This window comes from Mustela putorius, unplaced genomic scaffold, assembly GCF_011764305.1.
Source record: "Mustela putorius furo isolate JIRA1106 unplaced genomic scaffold, ASM1176430v1.1 tig00003836_pilon_pilon_pilon, whole genome shotgun sequence".
Lineage (NCBI taxonomy): Eukaryota > Metazoa > Chordata > Mammalia > Carnivora > Mustelidae > Mustela > Mustela putorius.
The window spans coordinates 1,782,924-1,809,094 of record NW_025421989.1 but is presented as its reverse complement, the minus strand read 5'-3'; the positions used below and the strand labels follow the sequence as shown (position 1 = coordinate 1,809,094).

Below are 26,171 nucleotides of genomic sequence, written 5' to 3'. Positions count from 1 at the left end.
AAAGGGAGCCGGCTCGCCGCGCCGAGCTGGGAAGCCTCGCTGCCTCGCCCCCGGCCCGGGAAGGGCATGGCCCCGGCGGACCCCCGGAGGTGACTCGCGCGCCCCGGCCCCTCGGATGCTCAGGGCGTCCCGCTCCCGTGTGTCGCGGCTTCCAGAGGACAGGTGAGGACCAAGGGCAGCCTGGGCGCCCGGGGGGGGGATGGAGTTGGGGGTCGGCCTAGGCAGGGGCTGGGCAGCGGCGAGAAGGCGAAGAAACGCCTGGCACTGTCCCTGGCCCTGAAGCTGAGTGGCCAGTGCGGAGGCAGGAGAGAAGCCAAATCTTGCGGGTGGATTCCTTTCTCCCATACCCGTTCCCTCCCTGACCTGGCGACCTCGCTCCGACCCGGTTTCCAGGGAGGGGCCCGGGAGACCCCCAAGGGAAAGCGAGCCAGCCCTGCGTTGGAGGGGACAGCACAGCTGCGGGGCCTCCTCTGAGTTCCTCGGCGCCCGGCGCTGAAGTTCACCCCCTTCCTCCTCTTTCCCTTGCAAAGGAGGGGAGACCGTAAGCCCGCTAGGGGTTGAGCCGCACGGAAGCTGGAGAAGTCACCAACCGGGAGAGGTGGCTCCTGGTGTGCGGGTCCCAGCAGGGCCACCCGACCTGCGTTCGGGGAATGCCCATCTTTCCCTTGGAGCGGCGCTGGAACCCGGCCAGGGCGCAGGGCCGTGGCGCCGGCTAACTCACTCCCGGCCCAAGCTCCCCGGGTTCCCCGCGGGCCCCCGCCGCCCCGCCGGCTCAGGGAGCCTCCTCCTGCGGCACCAGGCCTGGGCTTCCGTGGGGCGCGCGCTCTCGGTCTCCGGGGAGGACCTGGCAAGAGCGCAGGCCACCGGTGGGCGCAGCGCGTATTGTGGGCGCGGGCGGGGGAGCCCAGCGCCGAGGCGGCTACAGCCGGCTGGGCTGCAGGAACCCTCTCGCCCCCGAGCGCAGAGGTGGAGCCTGGATTTCCCTCTCGCGGGGCTGCCTGCACGGTCCGCTCAGAGAGAGGACGCACGCGGGCTTCAGCGCGTAGGTATTTCGTGGATGGAAAAGCTCCGGGCTTTGGCGACCCATAAGCCTGTGTGCGCGGATGACTTTGATACCAGCCCTTAGCACTGGCCCAGGGCAGCCACGTTTCTGTGGCGCGCTTTGCTTTCCACCGGCATTGCTATTTTTAAGGAAACTTCATTGAACAGATGACAAGCTTCTAAGGTGTCAAAGGGATGGCCAGTGCTTGAGAAAAAGAAAAAGCCGCGGGTATTCTAAACGAGACCGCTGAGGCCGCCTGTTCCTGGACATATCCGAGCGTTCCCATTTTTCTGTGTATGACTTCACGGATTGCTTTCCTTTGCCTGAACATAACGTCACCAGGTAGTGCCTCTCTTCGCCCTTTAATGTCAGATTTTACAATGTGTGTCCCCGATGAACGACGGCGCTGTATCACTGCAAACCTGTGGTTCTTCCAAGAAAAATTAATAATAATAATAATAATAATAATAATAATAAGGATTAGGATAGTATAGAAACCCGCTTATAATGGAATGCATTCCGCGTTAGGGAATGCAAACTCTTGAAACACTTTCAGAAGATATAGTGAAAACTTTAACTCATGTCTTTTAAAAAAAGGGAATACTGTTAATAATGACCCTCTTGAGAAGTTTTTTGTTTTTTGTTTTTTTCAAATATATACATAATGTAACGGCTCGGAATTAACATTGGAGGTGGATACATAGTTATTTTAATTACCTTATTGTTATGGAAGCCTAAATGTATCTCTCCTTCCCACATATATACACATGTATCCACTCATAGGTATATACGGGCCGATGTATATTTATTTTTGTGTGTGTGTGTGTCTATTCCATACCGTCACTCATCGCAGACGGAGATCTCCAAATCCTAGTGTGAAAGTCTGCAGTTCGCAGTGGCATCCTATGTGATGATTAAAGTTAACGGGGAGAGGTGAGGAAAGGAATTTTCGTGGGTGGCTCGGATCGCTGGTGTCCCTAAAGGATACCACGGGGTGTCTTGGGAAGGTCCAAATCACAACGCACAGTTGCAACCACGTTTGCGGAGCCCAGGAGCTACCTGGCCATAATCGGGTTTCCTGGTGTGGTTCCCCGACAGGTGTCCAGGAACCACGCCCCGGGACAAGATGCCCGCGCAGGCGCATTGGCCAGCCCTCTCCGTGGTGCTGATCCTGCTCTGGGGGCGTCCTCGACCCACGCTGGCCTGTCCTCACCCGTGCACCTGCTACGTTCCGAGCGAGGTCCACTGCACGTTCCGCTCCCTGGCTTCTGTGCCCGCTGGGATTTCTAAACATGTGGAAAGAATCAATCTGGGGTTTGTACCACATTCTTAACAGTTTCGGCCTCTTTGCTTGCGTGGTGGGTTTTTTGTTTTGTCTTTGTTTTTCATACATGGATCTGCGTGGATTTAAATACAAACGTATATATTCCTTTCTGGGTCTCTCTATTGAGCATGTGTACCTCGAGATGGGCACAATTGGGGGGTGATGGGCCTTTGCTCTACTCCATGTAGTCCTTTGGCGGGGGGGGGGGGGCGATTCTCTCAATATATCCATCAGCTGCAACCATTCTCATAAGGCCTCATAACCAAGCATCCACAACTATAGGGTGTCCAAAGATTTTTCCTCGATAAGTAATTTTCCACATAGTAGCTATGAACAAATGCATCAGACACACATGGAAATATATAAGTAGGCTTACTGCAATAGACTTCAGAAGCTATTAAAATAATTTAAAAATAAATCGCACAGTTCTGATATTCTGTAAGTTATCTGGATGATGCAATCGGGACCTTGGGGGAAAGAGAGAGTTCCGGCAGATTTTGCCTCTTTAAAATACGAATATATTTTATTTTTTTATTTTATTTTATTTATTTATTTGACAGAGATCACAAGTAGGCAGAGAGGCAGACAGAGAGAGAGGAGGAAGCAGGTTCCCTGCTGAGCAGAGAGCCCGATGCGGGACTCGATCCCAGGACCCTGAGATCATGACCTGAGCCAAAGGCAGAGGCTTAACCTGCTGAGCCACCCAGGTGCCCCTAAAATACGAATATATTTTAAAAGACATTTTTATGCAACATTTCAGGCAGAACTTGCATATTTTAAAATTCCATGTCATATGCAGAAATGATTTCTACACATCAGTATTAGCTGCGATGAGTTAAAGGTACACACATGTAACTTTATCAACAATCATTAGGGCTTCCTCCACAAAATGCAGAAGCCATTTTCTACCACCTGCAAAACAACAAAAATAATTTACAATTTGATGACTGGCTCCTGATGGGAAAATTGGGTGAAACGAAATGGCAAAACCTGAATCAATGAACGGATAATTGTATATATGCTTGGACATCTTGTAGCACAGAGTTTCAAAAAAACAAAACAAAAAAAAAAAACAAAAAAAAACTTCTCGAATTTTTAAAGGCCAGTAGCAGTAGAAGAAGAGAATGGGAATTAAGACAGTGAGATAAGAATTTCCCTAATTGAAAGGAGTAGATCATCACATAGTTTCCTCAATAAAATCTTCAGAGACCTTACGATTGGTTTATCTAAAAATCCAACCCACAGTAAGGATAGGGCAGTTGGGGAAGCAGTTCATCTTTGCCAGTAGAGGGGATATCGATCCTCAACCAGGTTCCCTTTACAGCCTTACACTTCTATGGGGGCACACGACTTGTGAAATGACAGAGAGAGGAAAGGAAAAAGACCCAAGACCGATTTGAATCAGGGCAGGACGCAGCGTGCTCCATTTGTAGAAAGGGAAATGAAATTCATGTGGCATTCCTCTTCTTTCTTGCACCGGCTGGTGTGCAACGTGGTTCTGTTTTGGGATTGTTGGTCTCGTGAACCACTGTCAGCATATTGTCCCACAGGACTGTGATTCGTCACTGTGTCCCACAAGCCTGACTTCTTAGAAGAGCACAGGGTTGAAGGAACAGTCCAACAGGCTTTCGTAGGGTCCCTAAGAAAGTGTGAGAATAGGGTTGGAGGAGAGTGGTTTCCCACTGTGTGTCCCTCCCAGAACACATGAATCTACCACCTGTTGTGTTTTGAGGGTCTGGAAGGGGGCAAGGGCGAGGACATCAGCATTTTCCCTGGGCTGTCATTTTGGGAACCGTGGTGGGAAAGATGCCACACATCTCCATAAGTTAACCACAAGGTTTATGATGCGATGGCTTGATCCTAGCAACACCACTGGACCATGGCTTGTCAAGCCGTATATACCACACTTACAATTTCTGAGATGTTTTCCCTCTACTCCTCTTTACGTGGAAACCTTTTGTACAGGAGAAACTTCATTTCTCAGTGAGAACCTAGTGTCCATGGGTTGCATTTGAACCAACTCTAAATGGTAAAGTCTACAAATTATGGTCTCCCCAAAAGCTTTGCCATGGGACCAGAATGCAGATATCAAGATGCTTTCTCTTCCTACTGATGGCGATAGTCCTTTGAGATGTTGTTGTGTGATATTAAAGCAAAAAGAAAACCAGTTAAGGAATACCCACGCTGTGCCCACATATATTACTTCCATCTGGCTTCATTGATAACAGGAACTCATATGGCACTTTTTCATTTTAATCAATACCATCACCCTTGTATTCAGGACTTTCTCTGATAATTAATCTCCAAATGCATGAGGCTGTCATTGGGCATTTCATTGCTGAGGGTTGGGGAAGATGGGTGACTTCTACTACAGCTAGAACTCGGGGTCTGCTTTTCCTTCCAGCCATCTGGAAGGAGGAAGAAACACTTAAGGAATGAGGGATTATTGGCAAAGCACTAATGCAATCTTTCATTCCCACACAGATGTCTGGGTCCTTGGTCAGCATGGAAAGAGAGATCTGCTATTTACCATGTGGAAAGCCACAGAGCTTTTTCAAAAATGACTTTCCAAGTATTTTTAAGTGAACAACAACCAAAAAAAAAAAAAAAAAAAAAAAAAAGCATCCACTTAGTGTCATACTTCTAGACCTCTAAAGCTCTAAAGATTTCTGTCCCCCTTGATGAAAAGACTCATTCTAATGACCTCTTTCTGAATCTCCCAAATGCCCACATGGCCCTTTTAATTTTTTTTTAAATTTTAAAATTTGTTTTGTGATACACACCAGTATCGGTGAGGCAGTTTCCCTATTCACAGCTCTGGGACCAATGACAGGTGCATCTGCTGGTCTCTGATGTCTGTTAAAAACAAGCATCAAGAGGATACAGTAAGCCAGGGTTGCTGGTATGCCCCCCATCGTAGATAGGGGACGACGTATGGAGGTGTGAGGGTGTCCAAACAGGGCTGTTCCTCTGTCCTCAAACACAGTCCTGTCCTGCACCTTGGCAACCACCATTATACCCAACTCTCCAATTGGAAGTCAGAGTTTTGGGGGAACAAAGATGCAAAAGGACGCGAGTGAGCACAGAGCACTCTAGGACTTGTTAAGAAGCACCGAAAAACATCAACATCTTTCTCACTTGTTTGTGGAGACTTTGACTCTCACCTCCTCTGCCCCAAGACCTGCCTCCTCCTTCTGGTCTTTCTTCTTTTCTTACCTTTGGGGTCTTCCCGGGTGATCCTACTTATTCCCTCTACATACAGTAGAACGTTGTTGTTTTCACACATACCTTCCTTTGTGTTGCACCTTTTCTTAAAACCTTCCAGTCATTTTCCATTGAAGTTGGAGCAAATGAAGAGCTCCCCTTCCCAATGCCTCCCAGCTCCTAGACTGCCCGGTGCCTCCCAAACCAACCTCTCTCACCTGATACTGTTTTCCCCCTTACTTACGGTTTCTCAGGCATCAAGAAATGGAAAGGGATTTCAATTCTGTCATTCATGCCCTGTTAGGTTCACCATCCCAGACAGATTTCACTGTGGAATCCTAAATAGTAAGTGACAGGGACATTACCTCCATTCATCGACTCTCCCATCTTGACCTAGACTCTGGTTTTTCAGCTTCAGTCTACTTGGTATTTGGAGCACTTTTTCCATTTTGCAGAGGGTAGTTTTGATGTGGGACTGTCCTGTTTTGCATGATATTGAGTAGCATTCTTGATCTCTTCCCATTAGATGCCAATAGCAGCTTCCCAGGTGTGATTGCCAAAGATGATTCCAAATACGGCCAAATGTTCCCTGGGGGGCAAAACCACCCAGTTCAGACCACTAACATGGATGGATAGATAAATAAGTTGATGGCCAGGTAGATAGATAAATGATAGATGCACAGATAGATGGATGGATGGATGGATAGATAGATGATGGATGGATGAATGGATGGATGGGTGAATGGACAGTTGGATAGAGACCACTAACATAGATGGACAGATAGATACATAGATGGCCAAGTAGAGAGATAAATGATAGATGCACAGATGGATGGATAGATAAATGAGGGATGAATGAATGGGTGGATAGGTACACAGATAATGGATGGATTGATGGATAGATGGATGGTTGGATGGATGGATGGATGGTTGGATGGATGGATGGATGGATGGTTGGATGGATGGATGGATGGATGGTTGGATGGATGATGGATGGATGGATCGTTGGATGGATGGATGGATGGATGGTTGGATGGATGATGGATGGATGGATCGTTGGATGGATGGATGGATGGTTGGATGGATGATGGATGGATGGGTGGTTGGATGGTTGGATGGATGGATGGATGGATGTGTGGATGGGGGGGTGGATGGATGGATGGGTGGTTGGATGGTTAGATGGATGGATGGATGTGTGGATGGGGGGGTGGATGGATGGATGGGTGGTTGGATGGTTAGATGGATGGATGGATGTGTGGATGGGGGGGTGGATGGATGGATGGATGGTTGGATGTATGATGGATGGATGGATGGTTGGATGGATGGATGGATGGTTGGATGGATGGATGGATAGATGGATGGATGGATGGATGGTTGGATGGATGATGGATGGATGGATGGTTGGATGGATGGATGGTTGGATGGATGGATGGATGGATGGGTACACAGATGATGGATGGATGGATGGAGAGATAAGCTGATAGATGGATATATAGATAGATAAATCATACATGGATGGATGGATGGGTCAATCAATGGATGGATGGTTAGATAGATGATAGAGAGATGAACGGATTGATACATTGGTGGATGGAGGGATGGGGGTCTCAGTGGATGGATGGATAAATGGATAGTTAGATAGAGGATGGATAGATGGATAGTTAGATAGATGATACATGGATGGATAGGTCTGTTTCCTTCCATCCAGGGGACAGGGAGAGGTCACACAGAATGTCAGGATAGAGATGTGTTCTATTTCAGCAGAAGGAGTAGTACAAAGTAACTACCCTCCACTCCCCTCACAACCCCTTCTGCAGGTGTTGACGTTGGGAAGTCCCTTGTGTTACCAATAATGTAGCAATGAAGAGTTTTCAGATTGGTCAAGGAAACATTTTAACCCATGTGGATGCAAATACAAAACCCAAAACACACCAGAAAGTTGACAAATAATGTAGAGAATCCCTCAGAAATGGCCACTTGTGCTTGTGAAATACAGTGTTGGTGTGTTGGGTGGTCAGCTCTTTCATTTGGTCTTTTATAGCCTGGAATGGCTCCTTCTGTTGTTTCATGATACAAAGCTACTTCCCAAGCTACCTCTTTGCATTCATGCTAATTCTCTATATTCAACAAATGTGTCATTTCATTATTGCTGACACTTTCTAGTGCAAGTTTCCAAGGAAGAGCAATTTGGACCAACTTCCTTTAGAATCTGAATGCTACTTGTTTCCCTAAAATCGCCTCTAGCTCCATGAACATGTTCTTAGTCAAAATGCCCAGAAAATATTCCTTAATGGAATGAAGATGAATAAAAGTGTCACTTCCCTTTTGACCCTAGTAACAGACATGGACACAGCAACAAACATACTTTGGGAAGGGCACTGGTAGATCTCATTTTAGCATTTTGCTAACTCGCTCCTGGGCAGGCTATAGAATCTTTCCCATATGGGATTTAAGCATTCACTGTTTCTTAATCCAATTACTATTATCATTTTTTTTTCTTTTAGATTTAATAGTATACAAGCTTTGTCAGAAACCTCATTTGCGGGACTGACCAAGTTGGAGCTCCTCATGATTCACGGCAATGACATCCCGAGCATCCCCGACGGGGCTTTAAGAGACCTCAGTTCCCTCCAGGTAAACCCACACCTTTACGAGCACCAGTAATAGCAGACCATTAATGAAGAGTGGGTACGACCTAATGCTCCCTAACGATTAATAAAATTGCCATTTTTGGAAGAGCGTTAAAAACCAGCCTCTTGTCATTATTCCCTGCCCTTAGTTCTGGTTTCTTTCTCTGCTTTTGGCTTTGTAAATTATAAACAGGATTTTCCACTCCACCCCTGTCTCTATAGGTTTTCAAGTTCAGCTACAATAAGCTGCGTGTGATCACAGGGCAGACCCTGCAGGGACTCTGGAGCTTAATGAGGCTGCACATCGACCACAACAAGATCGAATTTATCCACCCACAAGCTTTCAATGGCTTAACATCCCTGAGGCTGCTCCACTTAGAGGGAAACATGCTGCACCAGCTGCATCCCGGCACGTTCTCCACGTTGACGTTTCTGGATTATTTCAGACTCTCAACCGTAAGACACCTCTACCTCGCAGACAACATGATCAGGACTCTGCCCACGGGGATGCTGCAGAACATGCCACTCCTGGAGAATCTTTACTTGCATGGGAACCCGTGGTCATGCGACTGTGAGATGAAGTGGTTTCTGGAGTGGGACGCCAAATGGAAAGGTAAGAGAGGAGGGCAGAGCGAACATGGCTCCCCACGGCACATTCCTGACCCTTCTGGAAATGTTCCGCTCTCTGGTGTTCTCACGTTGCTTTATCTTGTGAAGGGCACATCACCAAATCAGTATGGGGTGGGGGGAACATTTATGCAAAATGTACAACCTTGATGTTAAGACTCTCCTGTTCTATAATAGATGTATCATCCCTCCACGAAATCTAAAGTCAAGATCATTTAATCAGTTATATACAGTTGACTATGATTGTCTTTGGTTGGATATCTGGAGTGTCATAAGCAGCTTTGGGTTACAGCTAAATGGGGGTCTTTCTGTGCATCCCTGTCCTATGAAGAGGTGTTCAAGGAAGTTTGGAAGAGGGAAAGCCAGCAGTGGCTATGACGTTATTCTCTTAAGAATGGGGAGAGAGATGTTCTGCCTTGATCCAGACAACAAAAAAAACCTGGAGTGATGTGTAGATATTGCAAAATGATAGATTTTGATTCAAAATAAGGAAGATTTTATCTTTTTTTTTTATCTTTCCTTTATCCCTTTCCTCAAGCCACAAGTTGAAACCCATCCTTGACTCCATTGGGTTTACCATATCCCAGGTCTGTTGGTTCATGTCCATCCTCATGGCCCCCAACGTGGGTCCAGCTTCTTCCTTCTCTCTAGGAGGAGAGTCGGGGCTTCTGGGCAGGTCTTTGCAGCCTTGGTGACCCCTCCTTCCAACAACTCCACACAGAGCAGTGGTCAGAACACATTGTCACAGGGATCATGTGGTCTTGCCCTACTGCTACCTGAAAGTCCACTGGTTTCCCACTGATCCTGGGATGGAACGTACAATCCTACAATCCTGTAGGAGTTCCTACACAATTGTGCCCCCTCTTCTGCAACACGAGAGTCCTCCATTTAGTCACTCACTGGAGTCACACTGAAATCCTTACACCTAAGTTTGCTTCCTTACACCTTCCAAACTTATTTTGTACTCAGTGTCATTGGACCCACGAAGACCACACATCTGCTAGATGTTCCAGGGTCTGGCTTAGTTTCAGCACTCAGAGCTTTGTTAAAACATCACCTGTCTTGGGGCGCCTGGGTGGCCCAGTAGGTTAAGCATCTGACTTCAGCTCAGGTTACTATCGTGAGGTCCTGGGATGGAGTCCTATGTGGGGCTCTGTGTTCAGTGGGGAGTCTGCTTCTCCCTCTGTCCCTTTCCCAGCTCATGCTCTCTCTCTCTCAATTCCAGATAAATAAAATCTTAATTTTTTTTTAAAACACCACCTTTAAGAGGTCTTGCTGTCCTCAATTTCTACTTATTGTCTTGTCTTGTGCCCATCTAGGACCTTCCTACACACACACCTTATGTCCTACTGTCATGTGCCTCCAAGTCATAGATTATGGCCCTTTGACTGGTTTATTCCCAGTGGGAATGAAGACAAGAGGACAGATATCAAGAGGACTGTAGTTTTCTCCTTTTCCTAATGCAAGAAAGTGTGGTTCCTATTTATTGGTATAGAAGGAGCATCTAGGTCTGGAGCAGGGAGAGAACATAATCTGGTCTTGCAAATGTTAGTCGGAGGAGACTTTGGGACTCTGCAATAGGCACATCAAGTAGAAAATTGGGCGTGGAGTTCATAAGATGTGTGTTGACTGGAGAAGCACATACGGCAGCCATCAATGGATCATGGCTGTTGACAGAAACCTACACGTGGGTTAGGCCATGGATGATGGGGTACAACGAGATCAAGCAGGGTCTAGACCAAGTCATGGAAAACTGACTCACTAATGGATCGGGGGACTGAGAAAGACAAAACAGTGAAAGAAACAGAGCAATGAGCAGATTAGGAGAACATTCCGGAAGACTTCATGTTCAGGAAGCCAAGAGTAGAATGTGAATCCAAACTATAGATACTGCCTGAAATGCAAAGTTATAGCAACAGAAAAAGAATTATAAAAGGTACATACAACATGATTCATGGCAAAAGTGGGTCCTTTAACCCGGAACTATTTTCATTGGTTGAATTTATGTAGATTCTCTTGGACCTTTTGAGAAGGTAAATTGTATAATGTCTGTGAATAGAATTGCTTAAAAAAAAAAAACACTTTAGAAAGAAGTATTCATTATCCATTGCCACGTAGTTCTAAAAATGGTAGTTCCTTGCCACACTGTGTGCTAAAGGGATTTAAGGTCATTGGTGAAGTCACAGATGTAAGATATTAAATCCTGATGGCCATGCACTGAGGATGTAAAGACACACACAGAGACTTTTTCCTCTGGCTGTGTACAAGACATGCCACTTTGGGGTTCATTAACTTATAGGATGTTTTTTGGTTATCTGTTTTAGGGACTCTGAAGTGTAAGAAGGACAAAGCCTACGAGGGTGGTCAGTTATGCGCCATGTGCTCCAGTCCCCCCACACTGCACCAACAAGAAATTCACAAGCTGAAGGATATTACTTGTCTGAAGCCTTCCATAGAGTCCCCTCTGCGACAGAACACGAGTAAGAACAGTGAGGAGGAGGAGGATCTCGAAGAGGATGGTGACAGCCAGCTTTCTCTGGAGGGGTTCCAATTCCCCCCATGGAACATCTCTTTGAACATGACCGATGAGCACGGGAACACAGTGAACTTGGTCTGCGACATCAAGAAGCCAATGGATCTGTACAAAATTCACTTGAACCAGACGGACCCTCTAGAGATTGACATAAATGCAACGGTTGCCTTGGACTTTGAGTGTCCGATGACTCGGGAAAACTATGAGAAGCTGTGGAAACTCATCGCCTATTACAGTGAGGTCCCTGTGAGGCTGAACCAAGAACTCATGCTCAGCAAAGACCCCAAGGTCACCTACCAGTACAGGCAAGATGTAGACGATGATGCCCTCTACTACACGGGCGTCAGAGCCCACATTGTCGCAGAACCGGAATGGGTCATGCAGCCGACCATAGATCTCCAGCTCAACCGACGTCAGAGTACGGCCAAAAAGGTGCTGCTGTCCTATTATTCCCACTATGCATTAACAATACCCACCAAAGAGGCAAGGCAGTCTCGGAGCAGAAGCTGGGTGATGATTGAGCCCAATAGAGCCGTGCAAAGAGCTCAGACTGTGTTGGAAGGGAGCCCATGCCAGCTGAGCTGCAACGTGAAGGCTTCTGAGAGTCCATCCATCTTCTGGGTCCTTCCAGATGGCTCGGTCCTCAAAGCACCCATGGAGGACGAAAATGGCAAGTTCTCCATCCTCACCAGTGGCTGGCTGAGGATCAAATCGACAGAGCAGTCAGACTCGGGTTTGTACCAGTGCATTGCTCAAGTGAGGGATGAAATGGACCGGATGGTGTACAGGGTCCTTGTCCAACCACCTGCCACACAGCCACCCAATGGTCATATGGTGACAATTCAGAAGAACCCAGGGGAGCCAGTGATGTTGCCTTGCAGCGCTCTGGCTATCCCTGAAGCCCAGCTCAGCTGGATTCTTCCAAACAAACGGATAATTAATACTTCGGCCAACAGCTCACATGCATACATGTTGGCAAATGGAACTCTTTCCATCCCAAAGGTCCAAGTCAGTGATGGCGGCTACTACAGATGTGTGGCTGTCAACCAGCAAGGGGCAGATCATTTTACCGTGGGAGTCACGGTGAACAAGAAAGGATCTGCCAGGTCATCCAAAAAGGGCAGACACCCAGGTGGGAAGACTCTTTCCAGAGTGCTAGGAGATGTTGTGGAGGACGAAGGGGGTTCAGGCATAGGAGATGAGGAGAACACTTCAAGGAGAGGTCTACACACAAAGGACCAAGAGGTACTCATCAAAACAAAAGATGATGCCACCACCGGAGGTAAAAAACCCAAAAAAGGGCGAAGAAAACTCAAACCCTGGAAGAATTCTGTAAAAGAACCTGAGACGAACATCGCAGAGGGTCGCAGAGTGTTTGAGTCCAGGCGAAGAATAAACATGGCAAACAAACAGATTAATCCAGAGCACTGGGCAGATATTTTAGCCAGAGTACGTGGGAAAAATCTCCCAAAGGGAACTGAAATACCCCAGGTCATTCAAACCACCACTCCTCCATCCGTGAGTCCAGAAGTGACACCCCTTCTGCCTGCTGTTCCTCCTCCCTCGGTATCTCCTGCATGGACCACGAGCAGTACCGAAGAAACCTCAGCAGATGCATCTCTGTTTGGTGAGGAGGATGAGGTTTCCAGTACTGTGTCCTCAACCAAGATGGGACTGGAAAGTGGACAGGATGGAGGAATTCTTTCTGATCCCAAAGTGACAAGCACACATCTGGAAGAATTCATTGACCATGACTTTTCTAACAGTGAGGATACAGCTCCTGCTGAAGTTGACCCAAAGTGGGCTACAGCCAGCATGCCTCATGTGTCTTCTCCTACTCTGCAAACCCTAGACCTGGTCTCTGAGGAGTCCACTGGTGAAAATACAGCCACAAAGAGCTGGCCTCCAGTAGATGCTGGATCCATTCCAGAGCCTACTTCAAATGATTATGAGTCTCCGTTGGATGCCGTCTCTTTGGCTGAGTCCGAGACTATACCATATATGCCCCCAGATTTGGAGACTAACCCACAACCAGATGCAGAGAACTTGGAAGAGCTGACCTCCACTCCTTTTCTGCCCAACACCGTTTTATGGGTTGATGACTCCAGGACATCGGAACCCATAGGAGGGCTCACATTGGGGGAGCCAGATGCTCTATCACAAGGACATCCACAGGGAGAAACAGATGACAGACACCTTGTGAAAGGTGCTTTGAGCACTCAAGGCAGCCTGGTGATTGAAAAGGGCACAGAGGACAATTTCAAGGCCCTACAGGAAGGGGATATGCCAGAGAAAGACCCCACAAACTCCCAAAGTCCTGAGAGTATGGGAAAGCATGTCGGATCTACCACTCTTCTTGACTCGGCCCTGGGAGTGAATGGTGTCACTCCCTTTACACATCCCAGCGAAACCACACTCGGCCCTCTCTTTGACAAAGTCACCACCACGGTAGCAGCAGTGATGCCAACCGAGAAGGCCACTTCACCTCTGGAGCTGACCACTCAGCCTTCTCGAAAGAGACCCAATGGGAGGAGGAGATTTCGCCCCCACAGATTCCGACACCGCCATAAACAAACTGTACCCACGACTTTCGCCCCAATGGAGGCGTTTTCTACTCGACCTACTCAAGCACCCGAAGGAAAGGCTCCAGACCACGTGTGGAGTACGCCGGGAGCAAAATCTTGGGTTGACAGCACCGTTGGTATCCCCAAGCAGTTGGAGATGGAGAAGCAGGCAGAACCCATATCCAAGGGGACCCCACGAAGGAAACACGGGAAGAGACCAAATAAACATCGATATTTCACTTCTACGGTGAGCTCTCCAGCCTCTGCAACCACGCCCAGCCCTTCTCTGGAAAACAAACATAAAAATGTCATTGCCCCTGGTTTGGAAACTGTACTCTCATCGACAACCATTTCCCTGACAACTGGGGACCCTCACGGGAGAGCTGCTGTGACCACTACCACAAAAAGTCACTTACCATCCAATAAATTCCAAGAGATGATTCTAGTCACCCCTAAGCCTGAATGGGATGGAGAAGAAATGAAGAATTATGGTGTCACAAACATCGAGGACTATAAAAACCACAGCTCAGTCCCTGACTCCTCCTTCACTAATGCCACATCACCTCCTGGCTCGGAGGTCTCCACTGTGGGAGAATTTCAGGAGGAATCAGCTCCCTCTGGCTTTCCAGGAACGTCACACTGGAATACCCCAAGTGTAGACCAGCCTTGGAGGCTGCAGACAGACAAACCTCTTGCCAGCTCCATGGAAACCTTTACAGACTCACCTTTTCTTAAACAGGTGGAGGACCTGGGTGTTCCTTCTGAGTTTCCACCATCCGTTGCAGCCTCTACACTCTTTCAACCAGAAAAAGAGGTTGTTTCAACCACTGTCTCAAGCATAAAAGTAGAACCATCTTCAAGTAAGGCAGAAACCACCATCCGTGCTCAAGATCATCACGAAAGCACTCCAGTTGAAATTAGACCTCAGCATCACACCCCAACTCCTGTTCAAATGGAGAAGACAGCATCCCCACCCCAGGCCACCACTCTTGTGTCTTTGGTACAGACCTTCACGAAGCCCACACCTCTTCCTTCAAAGACACCTCCAACATCAACAGATTCGAAGGAAAATGTTTTCTTGAATTACGTGGGGATCCCAGAAGCCAAAGCACCACCCGTGAATAATGAGGGAACTCAACATATATGGACACCAAATGAATTATCTACCCCTTCTTCCAACCAGGATAAATTTAACCCAGCTCCAAAGCAGCCGTTGGAAAAGGAAGCCTTGGATGGAAAGACCCCTAACAGTCTTCCACATGGCCATGATGGTAACCACCAGAATGGGAGAGTCCAAATGTTCCCCCAGCCAGCCAGAATTCCTGCCAAACCGATCCTGCCTAGGGGGACAGTGAGACCACCACATACGGCTACAGAAGGCTCCTTTAGATTCTTTGTAACTTTCCAGCCTCCCCGTCACTTGACCAACAAACCAGGAATAACGTCGTATCCTTCAAGGGTTTTGCCAGAGAGAAAGCAGTTGACGACGCCGAGATTACCAAGTACGACAACTCCTTTTGTTCCAGTGCATAAGCCCAAACCTGGCATCCCCACTAAGTTGACTGACCCAGGGATGGGCCATTTCAACAGCAACTCCAAAGTGTTTGGGAACAACAACATCCCAGATCTCAGAGACCCTGTTGGTAAGCTTCCAAGTTCAAGAGTTCCCCATCATCCCAATGGAAGATTCCCTCTCTTTTTCAATAAGACTCTGTCTTTCCCGCAGTTGGGAATTACTCTGAAGCCCCAGACGCCTACCTCTCCCACCCCTGTGATAAGAGAGAGAAAAGTCAACCCAGGTCCCTACAATAGGATACATTCTCAGAGCGTCATTCACGTGGACTTTGGTCCCCCGGCACCTCCATTATCGCACGTGCCCCAGGCCACGGGGCCACCCTCCACAAACTTACAGAACATCCCTGTGGTCTACTCCACCCGGAGCTCCATCCCCTTCGTGGCGTCTTCTGGCCAGCCTTCCAGAAGCTTCCATCAGAGCAGCTCAAAGCTCTTCTCTGCTGCAGGGCCCCCTGCATCCAACTTTTGGACGGTTGGGGAAAAGCCCCAAATCCTCACCAAATCCCCTCAGACCGTGTCTGTCACTGCGGAGACAGATGCTGTGTTCCCGTGTGAGGCCACGGGGAAACCCACACCTTTCATTACGTGGACAAAGGTTTCTACAGGTAAGGCATTTACATGTCTGCATTTTAACTGGAACTCGTGTAGAAGGAGGTTCCTTGAGTCCGTGACCCCAGGCAAAACTATAGGGTTTGGGCAAAGGACAGATGGATGGGATTGAAGGAGACATTTGAACCTAGATACAAGGATATGACTTTAAGGCGATAGGAAGTAAGGACCGAGAGCTCTTCCTTCAGCTCTAAAGTATATGCTATTTTAATGGGACTATGGAGACATGTCATAGGTTCTTTGGGTAGGGAAAGACGTAGGCTCAGAAACGCTTCATGATGCAGCCACTTGCCTTTTCCCAGCGAAGCCTAGCACAAAAGTTTTCCACCACCCCAGTGGGGTACCATGAGGGTAAGGAGGAGTGAGCAGATCCCCCTTCCCCTTCCACTGGCACCAGAGATGAAGCAGCCTATTCTGGGCTCATCAGACATCACTTTGATTTGAACTTAGGGATATGCTCCCGTTAATTTGCTTCAGCTGCCCTCCGAAGCATTGCAGCCTGGAGCCTGGAAGTGTGAGATCCAGGCGGGGCTGAGGTTGGGAGTCTGAGATCCAGGCGGGGCCAAGGCTGGTTCCTCCTGAGGCCTCTCTCCTTGGCTTGTAGACCCCATCTTCTCCCCCTTGTCCTTTTATGGTTGTCCCTCTGTGCAGTCTGGGTCCTCACCCCTTGTTCCTATATGGACACAAGTCATCTTGGATTACAGTGCACCTTGGTGACCTCATTTTAATGTCCTTATCACTTGAAAGACCCCATCTCCAAACAGTCATATTCTGAGATCCTAGGGGATAGGACGTCAGAGTATGAATTTTGGCAGGACACCATTCAACCCATAACAATGACCTCTACTTGGAATTCTGGGATGTCCAAAGAGCACTTGGCTTTGTAAAAATGACCATCTCTCTGGAAGGTCAAAACAACTGCCTGGTGACAGTGGAAAGTACCATCTGAGAAGCCACGGCCTCTGTGAAAATCCTATCTTGTCCCTCTTCCTTTTCTTTTGTGCACCATGAACACGGCCATATCCTTGAGGCCTGGATTCTGATCAGAGGGTTTTTTGGATTTTTTTTCCCCCCTTCTTCTTCTCCATTTTGGTGTTACAGGGATGATTTATGTTCATAGCACTTGAGGGACCTGTGCATTCTTTGCTTAGGCTTATCTCACCCCCGTTGGAAATGTTCCAAAGTTCAGCAGAGGCTCTGGGTCACGGGGAATTATGAACGTCTTTGATCAGCTCGACATTGATGTCATCCGTTTTCATAATGATTTAATAAGGAATGTTGCTCGAAGGGTGAGTGGGGAACACCATGGGGTTTTCATGCTAAAAGGATGGTGCCTTTGTTTTCCTACTGGGCAATCCCGTTTGTATTAATCTGTAGGGTTTTCTCGATCTTGTGTGATACCAGAGCATCGGGGACCATGCCCCTTCACGAGACATACACATGTATATGCCTCACCACGAGTCAGCTTCTCCTGCCGGCTGCAGCAGAGGCAGCTGGCCAGAGCTCACGCGATGGCTGGCGGTGCAGGCAGGACCCCGGAACCCAGCTGCGTGGGAGATGAACAGAATGCTGTAGCTCAGGGCTTTCCAGTTTTTAAATCTGGGACTTGTTATTCTTCAGAAAGGTTGGGCCAGCCCATCAGGAAATGCCTGCCACAGAAGACCGTTTATTATTCCGTCTCCGCGAGGAGGGGACCACACAGGGGAGGACGGGGGTCTGTCGGCAGGCAGAGGGAGAGGCGGAAACGAGCACAGGAACCTTTATTGTGGTTTCTGCGAGAAGAAACAGGCGAGGCAGGGCAAGCAGACTTAGCACCGGCTGGCTGGAATGATTTCAGTGGCCTCTGGAGTGCAAGCAATCCCCTATTTCCCTAGGACCTGCCCTGGGTGGATGAAGGCAGGTGCATGGTGGCCTGGGCATGCGGGAGAGCCCCATAGACAAGGCACTGGGGGTGTAGACTCTGTGTTGTTTGCTTTGCATATAGAAGGTGAATGGCTTGCTGAGTATAGGAATTGCCTAGCTCTGGAAGGGGCCATGCTCCCACTAAGGTCAGCCTGACCCAGATGTCCAAGCATCAGGAACTCTTGGATAGCACAGATCCTCTCTCTGGCAGAGCCCCCAAGGAGATGTGTCATACAACACAAGGAGGACCGGGGCGGGGGAGAGAGAGGAGCCCAGGCCCCGGACTGCAGAAGCTGGCGTCCAACGCAGCCACAATGGGCAGTGAAGGACCTGTTCGTGCTGGCTCGTGCTGGACTCCAGAGCCTGGCCGGGGAGTGGTGGGAGGTGGCTACAGGCCTGGGGAGCTCAGGAGGTCAACACCCGTCCCAGGGAAGCAAGCCTGCATCTCTAGGACCTGAAGGGACAAGTAGGTCCCCTGCAGAAGGCCTGGGCCTCACGGCAGCTTCTGGAACACTCTGCGAAACCCACGCCAGCTGCCTTGTGCTTGAAGGGGGCATCGGCGTGAGAGCCGAAAATATTGCAGGGGAATGTTGTGTCTTCTCCACGTTGGAGGTGGAGCTGGTCTCTGCTGCTGCTTTTGGGGACGTAAAGGGGAGAATTTAGCTTCCTTCCAACAGTCCCTCTTGGTTTTTCCTGAAAGGCCTATGTCTACGCAGAACCTGACTCCGCCTGTTCTGTCTTTCAGGCGCTCTCATGACCCCCAACACCAGAGTGCAGCGGTTCGAGGTCCTGAAGAACGGGACCCTTGTCATCCGGAAGGTGCAAGTGCAGGACCGAGGCCAGTACCTGTGCACCGCCAAAAACCTGCACGGGGTAGACAGGATGGCCGTCCTGCTGACCGTCACTGTGCAGCAGCCCCAGATCCTCGCGTCCCACTACCAGGACATCACCGTGTACCTGGGAGACACTATCGCCATGGAGTGTCTGGCCAAGGGAACCCCAGCTCCCCAAATCTCCTGGATTTTCCCGGACAGGAGGGTGTGGCAGACCGTGTCCCGCGTGGAGGGCAGAATCACGCTGCACGAAAACCGGACCCTGTCCATCAAAGAGGCCTCTTTCTCAGACAGGGGAGTGTACCAGTGCGTGGCCAGCAACGCGGCGGGCGCGGACAGCCTGGCCATCCGCCTCCACGTGGCGGCCCTGCCGCCGGTCATCCACCAGGAGAAGCTGGAGAACATCTCGCTGCCCCCGGGGCTCAACATCCACATCCACTGTACGGCCAAGGCCGCGCCCCTGCCCAGCGTGCGCTGGGTGCTGTGGGATGGAACCCAGATCCGCCCGTCGCAGTTCATCAACGGGAACCTGTTCGTCTTCCCCAACGGCACGCTCTACATCCGCAACCTGGCGCCCAAGGACAGCGGCCGCTACGAGTGCGTGGCCGCCAACCTGGTGGGCTCCGCGCGCAGGACCGTGCAGCTGACCGTGCAGCGCGCGGCGGCCAACGCGCGCATCACCGGCACCTCCCCGCAGAGGACCGACGTGCGCTACGGCGGGACCCTCCGCCTGGACTGCAGCGCCTCGGGGGACCCCTGGCCACGCATTCTCTGGCGACTGCCGTCCAAGCGAATGATAGACTCGCTCTTCAGGTAGGTGCCCGCTCCGGGCTTTCCATCGGCCACTGCTCTCCTGCACCTGCTTCTCCTTTGGGTGCGGGGGGCCGCGTCCTAAAATGTGCCTGGGGCCATCCTGGGAACCCTCTCCACGGGGCGGGTCAGAGAAGGGAATATGCGTCCAAGACAAGGACGCACAGAACTGATTCCCCGTGTGTGCCACGCTGGAGAGGGGCACATTCCTCCGGAGATCTTGTCTTTATAAACTGGGGACAAACACTGGGACTTTGTCCTTCTCTTTTTCCCACCCCGCAGGGTGGGGGAAACAATGAACCAATAACTTTTGTTTTACTGAGTATATTTTAATCGTGTGTTAAGAGATAATGGTGGTAGCTACAACATTTGGGTTGCCTTCTCTGTCTTGCATGATTTCAACCAAACAGAGAGGCCGCTGCACATCTTGTCGTAAAAGGACTTTAGCTTAAGAATGAAACAGTGTTGAACACAAAAAGGTTAAAGGCATGACTAGGACACCGGCTGGGCACACCCAGTTCTAACACTTTATTTTGGCTGCAAAGAAAGTCAGATTCTCATCCAGTGCTTTCCATTTCCCACATGTATGGACCTAGCGCACTAGTTCTCACCCCCCCCCCCCGGGGGGCGATTTCGGCCTGAGGAAACCTTGGACGGTGTTTGGAGACATTTTTGATTGACATAACTCAGGGAATGAGGGAGTGCCACTGGTATGTGGTGGGCAGAGACCAGAGATGCTATTTAGAGCCCTTCTGTGCCCAGGATGCCCTACACCAGAGAGTCATTCAGCCCCAAATGTTGGTAGTGCCCAGGCTGAGACCCTCTGACCTAGCAGGAAAGACAACTGACCTATCATCTATACATCTGTCTATCCATATATCCATCCATCCATCCATCCAACCATCCATCCATCCATCTATCCATCCATCCATCCATCCATCCATCCATCCATCCATCCACACATCCATCCATCCATCCATCCAACCATCCATCCATCCATCTATCCATCCATCCATCCAATCTATCTATCCATCCATCCATCCATTTTATCTATCTGTCATCTATCTACCCATCCATAGGTCCATCTAACCATCCATCCTATCTGTCTATCATCTATCTATCTTTATCTATCCATTCATCAGCTACATATCTATATCTAGATATATATCCATCTATACATCCATCTAACCATCCGTCTTATCTATGTATGTATGTATCCATCTATCTATTGAGACATCCATCTATCCATCATCTATCTATCCATCTATCTATCTATCACAGTGGTTTTTAGCTAGACAGATATACCACCAGGGAACACCTGTCAGTGACTGGGGACATTGTTGGTGGTTACACTAGAGTAGAGTCTGCCACGGGCATCTGGTAGGTGGAGACCAGGACAGCTTCTCAGCACCCTATGGAACTCAAGATGCCCTACCCCAGAAAGTCATCCAGCCTCAGATGTCAGCAGTGCTCAGGCTGAGAAACCATAGGCTAGGTCCAAAAGAGCCAACATCTCTCCATGACCCGTCTCAAGGTATGGGGCACAGAGACATTGGTTGGCAAAATGGAATCATGGAAGCATTAGCAGTGCCATGGTGGAGAAGCCCTGGCTTACGCTGTGTCTTCAGCATCCACGGCTCAGCTGCTCAGGCAGGAATGCATGCGGACATCAGTCCCACCCAGGAGACAAGGAGGGAAGCCAGCACTCAGGGGCTCTGAGCAGCAGCACCCGGCCTCCCCCGTCTCTTCCGAATGCAGGAACAAGGCAAACGTGCCTTCTCGCAGCCCGAGTGGTAACGTTAGACAGTTGGGTGGTGCCTGGTGAACCTCGCAGGCTCCGTCCAGAATACCACGTATGCAGTTTTCCCTGGACCATCTCCCAGCTCAGCAGATGTCCTGCCATGTGCGGGAGAACTGTTTTCAGCTCTTCTTGGCACGGCTCAGGCAGTGTTGAATGAACGGCAGCAAAAGAATGTGATCTCATTACGAATGCGAGCCTTTCGGCTAGTAACTCCCCATAAGTCATAAATCGCTGTCTCTGCTGCTTCGTTATTAATAAATTTTGACTAATGACATTCTTAGGAACGTGTGATTAAACCACGCATGTGGGTTTTGTAAAAGGGCGGGCTCTATGCCGTGCCTACACATCGGGACTCTTTAAAAATACAGATTTTTGGATCTTTTCTTGAAGGCTGATCCCTAGGGTTGGGTAGGCACGTCTGCCGTGCTGGGTCGCTCCACGGACGGTGACTACAGCCCAGGCTGGAATCACCACTCTGAAGTTTCAAAACGCTGGCAGACATGAGCTACTGCACACAGTTTTGGATCCTAAACGCTAAGACACATTGAAATATCTGTGTCTGCTCCTCTCCTACTGATTCATGCGGACCTGGTTTGCACTGTCAACCAACAAAACGGTTTATGTGGTCATTGTTCGTAGTTGTTTGTGTTTTAGGTACAGTAATCAGGTCGGTTCTACCATAGGCCGACTTCTTCTTTTCTTCTCCTCCTCCACCTCCTCTTCCTCCTTTTTCTTCTGCAGCTCTTCAACGCAGTTCCACCCATGCTGTTCCAATAATGCAATGTTTAGGAACTCTTTGTGGATTTAAATTCAACCGCCTCCTTCCCCAATATCACCGTCATAAATGATGGGTCATCCCGATTTTTCAATCAGGACCCGTACAAAGGAAGAACCTCCCAAGTCTTTCCACCTCTTATTCAAAACATGAATTCTGACACTCAAGGACACCCCAACTTTTAGAAAAAGGTCATATGCATAACGAAGACCTTCCTATCATTCTCCCCATGATTGGCTCCTTTGAAGTGAAAATCTTTTAATTTTCAGTTAACCCAGAGGTGCACAGTCATCTTTTCATGTGGGGGAATGCAACAGCACTGGGGGTGCTAGCTAGTGAATGTCTTCCAGCTTTAGGTACAAGTTCTAGGGAAGAACACATCCCACTGATCTTGTCATGTTCTCAAGAACCCAATGTTAGTATTAAAACTCTGGAAATAACTCCAATCACATGATGCATACAGTAGCCACTTGGCAGTCTCTTGCCTCATAATGGGAGATAACATAATACAAGATGGCCAAGGGTGAACATTGTGTCTGAACCGTTTTATTCAGGAAGAAGTGCATTTCTTTATTGGGTTCACTCAGATTCATTCTCCCCATGGCTGTCGCATTTTGCCTGATTTTATCATTACTACAAGCTGTGCCCTGACCACCAGCAAATATGCGACGGATGTACACCCACACTAACAGGGTAGAAGTCTTTGACTGCATTTCACATCCTGGAATCAGTGTCCAGGTCAGGCTGCAGAACCGATGTGACATTTTGCAGTAGCAACCATGTACCCAGATAGCTTCTGAGAACCATATTTTTTCGTCTCATTCCAGTGACCAAAAGCCAGAATAGAATGTACAAGAGACTAACATTCTCTTTTTCTTTTCTGGTCAGCTTTGACACCAGAATCAAGGTGTTTGCCAACGGGACCCTGGTGGTGAAATCCGTCACGGACAAAGATGCGGGAGACTACCTGTGCGTTGCCAGGAATAAGGTCGGAGATGACTTTGTCGTGCTCAAGGTGAACGTGGTCATGAAACCAGCCAAGATTGAGCACAAGGAGGAGAATGACCACAAGGTCTTTTACGGGGGTGACCTGAAAGTGGACTGTGTGGCCACTGGGCTGCCCAACCCCGAGATCTCCTGGAGCCTCCCGGATGGCAGCCTGGTCAACTCCTTTATGCAGTCTGATGACGGCGGTGGCCGTACCAAGCGTTACGTGGTTTTTAACAACGGGACCCTCTACTTCAATGAGGTGGGCATGCGGGAGGAAGGGGATTACACCTGCTTTGCCGAAAACCAGGTTGGTAAGGATGAGATGAGGGTGCGGGTCAAGGTGGTGACTGAGCCCGCCGCCATCCGGAACAAGACATACTCCGTGGTCCAGGTCCCTTACGGTGATGTGGTCACGGTCGCCTGTGAAGCCAAAGGGGAGCCCACGCCCAGGGTGACATGGCTTTCTCCAACCAACAGGCTGATTCCCGCCTCCTCTGATAAGTATCAGATTTATCAGGATGGCACTCTCCTCATTCAGAAAGCCCAGCGCTCAGACAGCGGCAATTACACCTGTGTGGTCAGAAACAGCGCCGGGGAGGACAGGAAAACCGTCTGGATTCACGTCAACGTCCAGTCGCCCACCATCAATGGACACCCCAACGCCATCACCACCGTGCGGGAGATCGCTGCTGGCGGGAGCCGCAAACTCATTGACTGCCAGGCAGAAGGCATCCCCACCCCAAGAGTCTTGTGGGCCTTTCCCGAGGGCGTGGTTCTGCCAGCCCCGTACTATGGGAACCGGATCACCATCCATCGCAATGGCACGTTGGACATCAGGAGTCTCAGGAAGAGCGACTCTGTGCAACTGGCATGCATCGGCCGCAATGAGGGTGGGGAAGCCAGGCTGATTGTGCAGCTCACGGTCTTGGAACCCGTGGAGAAGCCCATCTTCCACGACCCAGTCAGTGAGAAGATCACCGCCATGGCCGGCCACACCATCAGTCTCAACTGCTCGGCCGCAGGGACCCCAACGCCCACCCTGCTGTGGGTCCTTCCCAACGGGACGGAGCTCCAGAGCGGCCAACAGCTACAGAGGTTCTACCATAAGGGTGATGGCATGTTGCACATCAGTGGCCTCTCCTCTATGGATGCCGGGGCTTACCGCTGTGTGGCCCGGAACTCCGCCGGCTACACGGAGAGGCTGGTGTCTCTGAAGGTGGGCGTGAAACCCGAGGTCAGCAACCAGTACCACAATCTGGTGAGCATCATCAACGGGGAAACCCTGCAGCTGTCCTGCGTCCCTCCAAGGGGCCGGCCGGCTCGTTTCTCTTGGACGCTTCCCAACACCATGCTCTTAGAGGGCCCCCAAACACGGGGACGCTTTTCCCTCTGGGAAAATGGTACCCTCATGGTCCGTGATGCCTCCGTGTTTGACAGGGGGACTTACATGTGCAAGGTGGACACTGAGTATGGCCCCTCTGTCATGAACTTTCCGGTTATCGTGATAGCATATCCTCCCCGGATCACCAGCGAGCCAACACCCGTTATCTACACACGGCCCGGCAACACCGTCAAGATGAACTGCATGGCCATGGGGATTCCCAAAGCAGAGATCACCTGGGACCTGCCAGACAAATCACACCTGACTGCCGGGGCACAGGCCCGTCTTTATGGGAACAGATTCCTTCACCCCCAAGGCTCCTTGACCATCCAGCAGGCCACGCACAGAGATGCAGGCTTCTACAAGTGCACTGCAAAGAACATCCTAGGCACTGACTCAAAGACTACTTATATCCACGTCTACTGAAATGCCTCCTCCCAGGACACGGACTCCACCGCCATTGCTTGGGAAGTTAGAACAAAGCATCATTTGTAAGAAAGCCACCACGTCCGGTTGGTCAGAACTCTTAACTGATCTGTCATGGTGCACGGTGGCCGCTGGCTGGATTTCAGGGTTTCTGGGTTTCAGCTGGGTTTCATATTGACTTTGACCTCTGCTTGCCAGCAAAAGGAAGCAATGCAGACATGGGAAGGATGGTTTAGCCTCTCCGGGGACTTTCATTCAGGTTTACAGCAGGATGCCTACCCCCGTCTGGCGTTTCACAGGAGATGGGCTCATCCTGAAGACACCATATGGGCGTGTGTAGCTGACCGAAGGAGCACTCACTGAACATAAACCATAGAGATGACCGGTGCCTTGCTGCCTTGTTGAAGACGTGTCCCCTAGCTAACCTGTTGCAGTCTTAACATGATAGAATGTTCTAGAATGACTACCCATCTTTCACTTACTTCCTGTCACTTTAAAACTCCAGCTTGCCCTCTGAGGGCTTAGAACCACAGGGACTGATGTTTTTGTAACATACGACTTCCATACAATACAGCTACCATTTTATATGGAACTCACTTTTTTTTTTTTAAATATATAATGGAACTCACTCTCCCTGGAACTCACTTTTTATATAATGTCTTACATAAAGACATTTTATATTTTCTTTCTAATCAGACGATGGGGCTAGAAAGAAAGCAATGCTTTCTGTCTCATTAAAAATAATAAATTATTGGTCTTTACAAGACTTGGATACATGAGAGCAGGCATGGAAATATAATTGTAAAAGCAAATCCCCTCTACTGCCTTGAGCAAATTCAGTAACTGCTATTTTACTACCTTCCCCAGCAGCCCTATGGTTTTGGAGGCTGGGATGCTGGATTTCCTTGTTTGTGGTTTTATCTGGAGAGCTGAAGTTGGGGGAGAGGGCAGGAGAGAGCTAAGCCGTGACCCTACACGGTGAATCCAAAGCCTCCTGGAAAAGTCCGGAACTATCTCCCCCATCCAGCCCCCTATCAATGTGTGCTCATGGAAACTAGGACACATGTTATCCCCATGACTGCTTTACTGTATTTTTAAGGTCAATATAATGTACATTTGATAATAAAATAATATTTTCCAAGTAA

General features: G+C 49.3%; 1 protein-coding gene across 2 annotated transcripts; it reads left to right on the top strand.

Moving 5' to 3' along the window:
* MXRA5 (matrix remodeling associated 5) lies at positions 1-26,171 on the top strand. Of its 2 annotated transcripts, none has more exons than XM_004768296.3 (7): positions 1-162; positions 2,141-2,356; positions 8,075-8,204; positions 8,423-8,813; positions 11,152-16,104; positions 18,756-19,656; positions 23,118-26,171. In XM_004768296.3, exons 1-7 carry the CDS (start codon positions 116-118, stop codon positions 25,024-25,026), a joined length of 8,547 nt encoding a protein of 2,848 aa, XP_004768353.1. In that variant the 5' UTR covers positions 1-115; the 3' UTR covers positions 25,027-26,171. The 2 variants fall into 2 exon arrangements, with proteins under 2 accessions (XP_004768353.1, XP_004768354.1); XM_004768297.3 differs by lacking the exon at positions 1-162 and adding an exon at positions 235-1,384.